At 47.1% G+C, this 11,334-nt stretch overlaps 1 protein-coding gene and 1 pseudogene across 1 annotated transcript; both read left to right on the plus strand.

The window, feature by feature from the left end:
• The first annotated feature begins 1,274 nt into the window (after positions 1–1,274).
• On the plus strand, positions 1,275–2,938 carry LOC120692283 (annotated as a pseudogene).
• A 4,653-nt stretch (positions 2,939–7,591) lies between these two features.
• On the plus strand, positions 7,592–10,277 carry LOC120691156. The gene is made up of 3 exons (XM_039974143.1): positions 7,592–7,765; positions 7,894–8,005; positions 8,123–10,277. Exons 1-3 carry the CDS (start codon positions 7,607–7,609, stop codon positions 9,787–9,789), a joined length of 1,938 nt encoding a protein of 645 aa, XP_039830077.1. The 5' UTR covers positions 7,592–7,606; the 3' UTR covers positions 9,790–10,277.
• Positions 10,278–11,334: the final 1,057 nt, after the last annotated feature.

The following is an 11,334-nucleotide window of genomic DNA, read 5'->3' on the forward strand; positions in this document are numbered from 1 at the left end:
AACTGAAAAGTAGAACGATCAAAGGTAAGTACATTATGTAGGAAACGTATACGAAACAAACGTATTCGTGGGTCAACAGGAATCAACTCCGCTGGTGGACGTGGACGCAACACGTTAAGTTTCACGCGCTGAACCACTGCAAGGAAGGACCGGTGCGACGAGTCTATGACTCGGTCAAGTAGAGCTGGCGTATCTTCCGCCATAACTAACACAAAAAATATAAGCTTTTTGCATTTTCTACAATTTATCTGAAATTTTCATAAACTTTTCTAGCATTTCCTACAATTTTTGTACAATAAATTTTTATAAATAAAATTGTCCAACATTTTCTACAATTTTTCTGCATTTTCTACAATTTATCTGAATTTTTCATATAATTTTCTAGCATTTTCTACAATTTTTGAGCATTTTTTAAAAAAATTTCTCGCAATAAACAACTAATCAATACCACAAAAATGGTTGGTAAACCTAAATGGTTTTTCTAAAAACTAATCCTAATTCTACATAAATTATAATAAAAACAGTACCTAAATCGCTAAAATATCATTGCTGCATACACTAATTATAGAATTAAACATACACAAAATTTAGAATAAGAAAGTTGAGAAATATTTATTACCTGCCGTTCGGATCCAAAATCCGGCAGGGCTTCGCCGCTGCAACTCCCTCCCTCACACCTCCTCTCTCCCTCCCCCTCTCTGGATGTCGTGGGAAGCAAATGAGGGGGGAGGGGGGAGCTCAGTCTTTTATATAGAGGGGGGGCATGCCGTCCCCTTGCCGGGCGGCTGCCAGGCCTACCGCCCCACAACCGGGCGGCGGTACCGGCCGCCCGGCAGCCTCCCCCAGGGGTCAAAATGTGATTTAAAATAAATTTTATTTACATTCAGGTCCCAACCGCCCGGCAGCAGGGCGGCAGGGGGCGGCCGCCCCGCAGCCGGGCGGTAGGGGTACAAAACTGTAAATTATGAAACTGAAAATATATTTCTGTAAAAAAACGATTTTGAAAAATATTAAAAAAAATGCCTGGACTGGTGTCTGGTGACGGGCAAGGAGGCTTCGGAGCTTGTGGGCCGGCCTCTCTTGAGGACTTGGGCTTTTCGCGGAAAACCACGGTATTCAATTTGGCCCAAATGCAATTGATAACATTTTCGAATTTTCGGGCGTCCCTGGGACAGTTGGACCCACTTGCCATACGGTGATAGGGAGCAATTCTGGGAAATGTTTTAAACCTAAAATCCTTTGCTCTCTCTCTTCTCACGCCGCTGCCAACCGCCATGTCGCCGCCGCCGCCACACCCGGTACCTCGCGAGACGGTGGCCGGCGCCGTCGCCTCCCTGACCAAGTGGATGAAGAAGCGCGCTGCGGAGGCGCCCTCGAACCTCTTCGCCGACGAGCGCGACGACCTTGTCATCCTCCAGCTCTCCCTCCGCCCCCCGCCTCACCCACGACCAGGCCATGCCTGCTCCCGCTACCGTACCTCGTATCCGGGCACGACGGCGCCTCCGTCTGCTTCATCTCCGACGACCGCCTCAACTCGCGATCTCCATCCGCCTCTAACCTCCTCGATGCCTCCAAGTTGCTCCACCGCCTCCCCGTCTCCGAGGTCATCCCGCTCTCCACTCTCCGCTCGGACTACCGCTCGTACGAGTCGCGCCGCCGCCTCACGGCCTCCCACGACCTCTTCATCGCCGACCGCGCCATTCTCCCGCTACTGCCACGCATCCTCGGGAAGGCGTTCTACTCCACCAAGAAGGCTCCGATTGGAGTCGATTTCACTCGCGTCGGGTGGCCGGAGCAGGTCTGCAAGGTGCTGAGCTCCGCTCTTCTGTACCAGCGGTCAGGGACCTGCTCGGGGATCAAGGTGGGGAGGCTGGATATGGAGGAAGAGGAGATTGTGGAGATTGTGATGGCCGTGGTGGAGGCGGCTGCGCAAAAGGTGCCGAAGAAGGGGGGCAACGTAGGGGCACTGCATCTGAAGGCTGTGGATTCTGTTGCGCTGCCAATTTACCAGGTTTTGCCGGAGTTGGGTATGAAGATTGAGGTGCCTGTAGAGAGATTGCAGGGGGAAGTTGGTTCTGGGGAGGTCATTGATGCTGCACAAGTGGAGATTCCGGGGAAGAAGTTCGACAGGAAGAAAACAAAGGCATTGAGGTATGCTGATGCCGGTGATGGAGCCAGAGTTACTAATGAGGAGAATAGCAAGAGGAAGAGGAATAAGAAGGAGCAGATTGAGGATGTTGTCATGCAGGAAAAAGTCCAGGTAGAGACAAAAAAGACAGAGAAAAAGAGGAAGAGTGTTGCCATTCTTGTTGATGTGGGGCGGAAGGTTGGCAAGAAGGGTAAAGAGAAGGGCAAGTATGATTTGGACAATGGGATGGAAGGAGCCAGTATCGAAATACAGAAGAGTAAGAAGGGTTAGATCGAGGAGGGGAAGAATAAGAAGAGCACGAAGGGTGGAGGAGATGATGGTATAGTCCTTGTAGATGAAAGACAAGATAACGTCAAGAAGATGAGGAACAGCACAAGAGTATAAGATTAATGTTGATATTTTCTGCTTGTTAAATGGTGGTTTGACAATGTTCTGCATTCAAGCCAACCCTGCTGGATATTCAAAGCATTCATAAACAATTGTAATATACTGGAAGAACCATATCTGTTGTATTGGTAGCAAGATCGCCTATCAATTATGCTGCAGGATGCTATAACATTTTGTCTCTCAAAGATTTCTTCTGAAGTTCTTCAGGTTTTGCTAGCTTAAGCCTGGGGTGTGAAAGTATGGTGAAACTGTTTCTTGCTAAGACTATGTACTTCATTGGATCCCAATAATTTTGTATTTATCTAAGAATATGCTTGTGTTGGCCTTCTTCTCTGAAGTACCTTTCGTGTTCTAGTTTCTTGATGATTATATCTGGTATATTAGGTGACATAATTTGCATTATCAGACTTTTATGTATTTTTCTCGCGCCATGCACACTGTTCTGTTATCCAGATTTACGCAGTTAACATGATGTTTGCTCTAACAAATTGAATTGTTCAATCTTTGTGGTGTGTCATGTGTGTGACATGTGATGAGTATTCTCACTTCCATGTGTTCCATATGAATAAGTTGAAGTTCCGGGATTTTAGAAACGACTACTCCATTCATGCTATACATACTGAAGAAAATAACCTTCACTACACTTTATTGTGTTCTCCGTCATCTCAATTTGCATTTAAAAATAACCGGATGCTCTAGATATTTTGAATTTTTTTAAAAAATAATAGTACTTTAATGAAAAATTACGAAAATAACTATTGAAAAGGAAAATTTACAAATCTAGTAGTCTGTCGGCTACCCAATTGAAAGTTGGGAATTACCCGTGAACAGCCGATTTTTTTTCTCGAATACGCAGGAGAACTGCGCATCATTGCATTAAGAAGAAGAAATTGAAAGTTTGGATTACAAACACAACGCGCCACACGGACTGTGGGCGCTCCCCATACTACTGCAAGCTAAAGGTAGCTACTAGCAGAATGGGAAAGGAAGGCAGGGAAGAACTAGAGCTATTACTCGCTAAACAGACAACCAAGCTTCTTCGCACCCGCTAAGACCCACTGCTCACCAAAATGCCTGATGGTCTGGACAAGTTGTGGCACAGGAGCAGCAGCGTTACGGAACACTCTAGCGTTTCTCTCCTTCCACAGCTCCCACGCGATCAGTGAGAACAAGGTGTCGAAACCCTTTCTTTTGGTTGGAGGCAGGAAGGATCGAAGCCGCACCCACCAGTCTTGCAACGACTCCATAGCTTGTGGTGTAATGTCCTGAAAGTGTAGAGGGGCAAGGAACACCCACCGTGAACAGCAGATTAGTGAGCCACGTTGGCACCCACCGGTCCACGTTGGCAGCAGTAAGGGCAATCGGCGCCGACTAGGATCCTACCGGCTCCTGAGTAGCAGACAGGCCTGTCGCACCAATATGGGGCGTCGTTGGCTCCATGGTAGCCGACTGGCCTGTCGACCGCCGGTGCTTGCCACGCGCGGTAGTGACTGCTGCGGCAGCGGTTGGGGCCGACGGCGCGGATGATGCGGGCGCCGATGAGGAAGCGACGACCTAGCAGGAGGCGACGCGCTCACAGGAGCAGCGCTGAAGGTACTCGCAGCTTCGTCATGCACACGCACGTCTGTCAGCTTCAGCTTCATCATGCACGCGTGCATCCTCGTGGGTGCACCACGGAGGGATAGGAGCAGAGATTTTTTTCTGTGCATGCACCAAGCGCGGAGGGATAGGATCAGAAATGTCGAATCTTTTGGAAGGATGCTTACGGGGTTGAGGGTGTTGTGCTTCTTGATCTCCTCTAGGAACGCGGACTGCTCGTTGGAGAGACGAAGCTTCTTGCGCGCGGCGGACGTGCCCTCATCACTCGCGCGGGACGACAGGCTCTCCATGCCGAGTCCTCGTTGTCGTTCTCCAACACCACGAACACCGCTCGCTGCCGCCGACGTCTGCTGATTCATGTCGAACTCACACGAGGAGCGGTGAACTGGCCTATCGGCCCGTCAAGAGCCGATAGCTCTATCGGCTATTTGGCAGCCGATATCGGCCCGCCAAAAGCCGACACCCCTAGTCAGCGCCGACAACCTACGGAGCCGCGGGGCTGACCGCCCACGTTGGCTGCCACGAGGGCTGTCGGGCTTTTAGGAGCCGATAAGACTCTTGTCGGCTATTGGGTAGCCGACAGACTAATAGATTTGCAAAAAAAAATTCAGTAGTTATTTCCACAATTTTTCATTAAATACTATTATTTTTTAAAAAAATCAGATATTTTGATCTGTCTTACATCTCTGGCCAGCAACTCCAGCTTCTGATCCTGATACAGTTTCTACATGCTAAATTCCAATCTTCTCATCCTGGTTCAGTATTACATGCTAATTCTGCTGATGAACCATGTTGGTGCAATCACCATCAACATTCAGATTTGAGCAATTTATGAATTCCTACCTGGAGATGTTACAATGGGCATGGGCTTCACTAATCTTGCACACTCTATACCCGATTGCTTTCAGTATACTTTTTCTCGAACATGCAGGAGAGCTGCGTATCTTCCTATTAAGGGAGAATTGCTTTTAGTATCCTTTCCCTTCGAAGAAAACCGTTGCTTTCGAGCCAGGGAAGCCAGACGTAGCATCAAGAACATTGTTGTCATTGTAGGCTCCGACTATTAGGCATATACGTCGGAGGTGTTCTTCAACACGCAATATGCATGAGGAGGATAAGATGCTTTAGTTTACTCTGTGTGCTGACAAAGTAGCCTCGTGCTCTGCCTGACTGCTGGAGCTGCTGGAGGTTAACATCGCCGGGAAGAGGCTGGTGCCACGGAGGAGCCTCGGCGGCCGCGCGGTGTGCAGTGCTCGTCTTCGTTCTCTACCTAGACGTTGCCGTCTATTGCCTCCGCCGCGATATACCAGGGGTGTCGCCATCAGGAAGCAGTGAATTTCGATCGGCACCTATCATGTCGGCAGCAGGCGGACTGAACCGCCGCATGAGTTCGATCGCCATGAAACAATGAGGATGACGCTGGTTCCCCGCGCCAGGCCCTGCAACCCCGGGCAGTGACTGCAGAGGCATGCTAAGCGCTGAGCCGGTGACTGCATCATTCACCAAGAGCCGGTGACCGCAGATTCCTCTTTCCGGATTTTCCCTTCTCTCAGCTGCGTGTTCTCTAAATTCTGTTTAGATGAAGACCTGAGTGCTTCAGATGGCTTCAATTCATATATTTGTCTATCTGATAGCCTAGTAGCACCAATTCACAACAGCCTTTTGATTTTTCTGAACATAATGGAATTCTATGTACACTGTCTGCCTGTCTCACAACTATAGTACAGTTGACATAGCTTTCATTTCATATGCTCAAGCTGCCCTGAATGTCATAATATACTTGTGCAGTTCTCCACTTCTGAAGTGAATCCACATTCCACAAATGAACCAGATCAGAGAGTTGCAGCCAACAGTGACTTCAGTTTGATAGGCTCGTGGCACAGCATGAGTCCACGCGATCCAGTTTAAGGTGAGGATGGCTATGGGCCACATCATGAAATCTACAGCCTACTATTAGACTGTTAACTCTGGGAGACCTTCCTGCTATTCACCAAATGTACACAAATTGAGGCATGTCTGAAGGTACACCGTAAAGACAATTGGGATGGTCAAGGAGTTGAAATCTTTCCTTTTCCTCTTTGATGATGCATGCTTTCACCAATCTCCAAAAGTGGCCATCACAAGGTAACCGTGGAGAAGGAAGAACCAAACCTGATTGAAGAAAATACACCCTTGTTTCATCAGGCTCCTCATCGCATAGTGGACTCTATGCTGGGTGTACCAGGCTGGCAGCCCTCTTCGCGCCAAACGATCTGCAATCCAGCATTGATTACGCAAACAGATTCTGATGCCATTCATATCATCTTTCACTAATCTGCATACTGTTCTGAACTCTGATGTTCAATAGGCTTTTGATTTTCTGAATATATTAGAATTCTATGTAAGCTGCCTCAATTACCATTACCATTGGAATTCTATGTACGCTGCCTCACAATTGCTATAGCACAGGTGCAGTTGACATATATTTCGTTTCACAAGCAAAAGCTGTGCCCTGAATGGCATATACTTGTGCAGTTCTCTAGTTCTGAAATGAATCCACAACTAAGCATCTGAAATGATCCAGATCAGAGTGTTGCAGGACAACAGCATGTTGACGCAAATCTCGGTCAACACACGAAAACACTTGAGCGTGCGAGTCGCAGACGCACTGAAGGGCAGCGAGACCGCGCAGACCGATCAAATCGGTTGAGTAGACCTTTCCTTTTCCTCTATGGGGGATGCATGGCTCCAATCTCCAAACTGGCCATCACCGTACCCATTGAGACATGCCTGGAGAATGAAGAACCAAATGTGAGGGGAAAAATATCCTACGAGCAAATGTTGGATTGTTTCATAAGGCTCCTCATCGAAGTGGAGCCATGCATCCCAGCAGATGTTGGATTGTTTCTTGTACTTAAAACTTCTATTCCTTCTTAATTGAAAGACAGAGTTCCTGCCATTTGCTTCAAAAAAAAAGCATCCCAGGAAAGATTTTGATGGTTTTTCTATTTGATCTTTTTGGTTTTATTTCACTATGTCACTTCGATTTATATCATCTATTTTGTCACTCTTTCTATCTCTAACATAGTAACATTGTTTCAGTTTCACGAAGACACGTTGCCGGGCCATTCGGAGAGTACTAGAAAGGAAAGCCTCCCTACACCTACACTAGTCTGAACTCTGAACACAAACACTAGGCTATAGAGAGCCGAAGCGAAGGAAAACGCAGCACAAAAGGGGAGCGAGCGAGAGAAAGCCGCACCACCATTCCCTCGCCACCAGAAAATTCTCCCCGAGGGGCCAGGCCAGGGCACAACACCCCTGTGTCTAGCAGCCAGCCAGGAGGCGAGAGCTCCCGGCCGAAATTCCCCAACCCCTCCCGCACCGCGTCCGCGTCCGCGTGCGCCTGCCCCCCCCCCCCCCCCCCCTACCCCACCGCGCCACCACCGACCACCGTCTCCCCCCTCCCCGGCGGCGCGGCCGGCCAGCGCCATGCGCATCCGCCGCTACGCCGCGCGCCTCCTCAACTCCACCTCCCCCACCGCCGCCGCCGCCCCCTCCTCGCCCCCGCCACCGCCCGCCGCGTCCTGGCTCCACACCGCCGCCGACGACAGCTGCGCCTTCTGCGAGCTCAGCCGCCCGGCACCGCAGGTAAAGCGACCCCCCGCTCTTCTTCCCCCTTCTCCTATCGCTGCATTATTCGGCCGCGTCGCAGTGAAGGGGGTAGTTTTGCTTTCGTGCGGGGGCTGTAACAGTGGGGGTGTCTGGTGGAATCGCAGGAGGGCCCGGACGCCATCAAACACAAAGGGCACATTGCCAGTCGGGTGCCGGAATCCGAAGTCGAGGGCGATGAGCGCGTCCGCCAAGCTCAACAACCGCCTGTTCCCGAAGGTTCGCACTGTATTTTATTTCCGTTCAAAGTATCATTTGTTTTTCCGGGATTAGCACTGTGGCAAATGCTAATGCAACAAATTTGTGTTCTTTTTGGTGTTCTGCGAACGATTTCAGTTAAGAAATGCAAGAATGATCATGGACGCAATGCAAGTAAAATTTCTGTGGGGCTGCAAGCTCCGAGGGCGGCTTCTGGGGTTAGTGAAGCTGCAGTGAAACCAGAAGTTGCAGGAGGAGCTACTCTTGTTAATGAAGCTGATGCTGAGCCTGCTGTCAAGCCTGCAACTTTCATTGTTAATGATGCTGCTATTGGGCAGGAAGTTAACTGTAAATTTTCTCTTGTGAATGATGCTGCCAAGCCAGAGGTTACAGCGGGGGATTCTCTCTTGAATGGATCAACCACTGGATTAGAAATTTTGGAGGGTGCACCGCTTGCTAATGAAGTGGCTCATGATCCTGAAGTCACAGAGAAAGTTTCTCCTGAGAGTAAAGCTGCCACTGTGCCGGAGGTTACAAGCACTGCGGCGGAAGTTACAGGGGTGCCTTCTCGTGTGAATAAATCTGGCATCATACTCAAAGTTATAAGGCGAAATTCTTTGGGCAAAGCTGTTACCGATCCAGGAGTTGCAACCAACATGCTCAGGACAGGTTCCGTGGAAGTTACAGGGGTGCCTTCTCGTATGAATAAATCTGGCATCAGACTAGAAGTTATAAGGAGAAATTCCTTGGGCAAAGCTGTTACCGATCCAGGAGTTGCAAACACCATGCTCAGGACAGGTTCCCTAAGTACCGAAGATGCTGACAGACCAAAAGTTACAGGGGCAGCTTCCGTCATGCAAGAAACTACATCTGTAGGGGTGGATTATGTTGCTAGCAAAGCTGCTGCAGAACTGGAAGATTCCAGCAGAGTTTCTTCCAATGTAGATGATACTGCTACTTTAGATAGGCCACAGCTGCCTAGTTGGAATCCAAACATAGGCAACATGCAGCTTGGAAATGCTGGAGAGTCTGTTGCAAGCACAGTGCAACCTTCTGGATGTGATGCTGCAAAAGTTCTCAGTTCTGTGAATTCCACAAGCAACGGTGCTGTTGGAGCCAAAGGTTCAACTGTTGAGGGAGGACTGCCGAATGATGGATTTGTTAAACCCAGTGTTTCATGTGCATATGACATAGTGGCTCGAAGCATTGGTACTTCAGGGAGATCAGATGTTATTTGTTATGCTAGGCGGAGAGGTAAGAGGAAGCTGGAGCTGCTGGAGGTAAAGACGGAAAATATTGAATTGGAAGATGATGTTATATGCAAGGAAGAGACACTGGGGAGAACTGGTCGTTGTGAGAGTGTCTTATCAACAGCTGGATCCGTGGATGTTAAACTTGCTGACATAAAGAAAGAGCTTATGGATAATTCAGCTGCAAACAAGGTTAAAAAGATGAAGAGAAATAGATTTGAATGTAATATTGATTATTGCCAGATGACATTCAAGACAAAAGTTGAGCTTTCTGTTCACAAGAAGAACATGTGCACGGTCAAGTCATGTAGCAGACATTTCAGATCGCACAGGTACCTGAGACGCCACCAGAGTGTTCACAACGATGATATGCCTTACAAGTGCCCATGGGATGGTTGTGGTATGGCTTTCAAGTGGTCATGGGATCGGGCTGAGCATTTCAAGGTTCATGCTGGGGTGAAGCCTTATAAATGCACGACGCCTGGGTGCAACAGAATATATAAGTTTGTTTCAGACTTCACTCGGCACAGGAGGAGGTGCAAACCACAGAGGTAAAAGCTCGCTTGATACTACAGAATTAGGATAGTAGTGAAGTTTGTGGTTGCTACTGTAGATGTCTTTATTCATTTGCTAGGGGATCTTCTCGCAACTGGTCTGACAACTTACAGTGGGATTGTTCGTTTCTTTGTTGAGGAAAATGCTAAAATATTTAGCTTAGAAACTTGAGTATCTCAAAATATCTGTGTACATTTGCGGAAGCTAGTTGATAATATTCCCGCTGGTTACGACTTACGGCCAGTGCTGTATCGAATCTGAGACCTAGAGTTGTAAATGAGAAGCTATTTTTTATTTTTATGATTTTGTTTCAGCATAGTATTCCATGCTTAATTATTTACTTGGGTGGTTGGGTTAACATGTTTGCACCAAAGTACAGTATAAGGTTAGTCTATTTTGATTGCTCAACTAGTCATATGTATATAAATGATTTCTGTTACATTCATCTCATCATCTTTGTACTCAGAGATGCAATCTCATATATTTAAGTAATCTGTGATGTTGTTTGCAACTTTGTACCATGTGGTTTATATAAATGAAGCTAAATCACAAGCCATCACTTCTTCTAGATGCCTGACGATCTTAGAGCTGTTCAATCATTGACTAATGTGATGTGTCCTTTTTCACTGCGAGCTCTTCCTTTTATTTTTGAAGTGGCTGCTTCTGTGCTTTCCAAGAATAATGCATGGACCATAAATATTTCTTGGGTTGATTTCAACCTACCTATAGATGAAGCACTGTAGATTGGCGCGACATTGTCAATTCAGAAATTGCAGAAGATACTAAGTTTTGAACTGTAGTGCTCTGGATTTTACCTTATATGCATGCTGACTTGGATTTGCTTTTAGGCTCTTGCTACCTGAACCGCTATCAAGCTAGCAAATTTGTACCTTAAAAGGGAAACAATAAAACTCGTTGTCCAACATAAATGTTGCAGTGTTATGAATGGAGTAGCCAGGAGCATCCTATATGGTTTAAATGACCAATCTTGCTTTTACAGAGATAATTTACTTGTACTAGATTGCAAAAGCAAAAACAATGGTTGAGCCTTAGCATAAGCACCTTGTGCAGCTGTACATTCCCAAGGGACAAAAAGTTTTAAATCTTTCATTCACAGAAAAAGTCTATCTGGATACTGGATATTGACCTTTCCTGCTTGTAAGATGCATCTGCTCTTGCTTGTTCTCTATTTGGCAATGGATTTCAAGCAATGGCGAGTTGCTGAAATAGCTAGATGGGATGCTTATTGGCCCATATTCTTTGTTAAACATCTGCAAAATAAATCACGGCTGTGTTTTTAGGTAGGGATGTTAGGTTGAAAATGGCTTTTGCCTTCAAATCCTGATGGCTCTAGTTATTTTCATGACTGAAGTGAGTACAGTAGCAAATAGCTTTTTACGTCAGAAAGCCACTCTGTTTTATTTCCTTTTTCAACCCTATCAGACTTATATTGAGGATAGTTGCTGAAGAGCTGGATCTGCAGCTGAGGCCAATGAATTTTGGTCCAATTTTTTTTTTCTGTGACGCTTCATTGATTTGCTGCAT

This window comes from Panicum virgatum, chromosome 9N, assembly GCF_016808335.1.
Source record: "Panicum virgatum strain AP13 chromosome 9N, P.virgatum_v5, whole genome shotgun sequence".
Classification (NCBI taxonomy): Eukaryota; Viridiplantae; Streptophyta; class Magnoliopsida; order Poales; family Poaceae; genus Panicum; species Panicum virgatum.

Excerpts from the sequence above, each read along its gene's own strand:
- LOC120691156 (XM_039974143.1), top strand. The coding sequence starts at position 7,607 with ATGCGCATCCGCCGCTACGCCGCGCGCCTCCTCAACTCCACCTCCCCC. Across the intron at positions 7,766-7,893 it reads TCAGCCGCCCGGCACCGCAG|GAGGGCCCGGACGCCATCAA; the intron begins GTAAAGCGACCC and ends GTGGAATCGCAG. Across the intron at positions 8,006-8,122 it reads ACAACCGCCTGTTCCCGAAG|TTAAGAAATGCAAGAATGAT; the intron begins GTTCGCACTGTA and ends GAACGATTTCAG.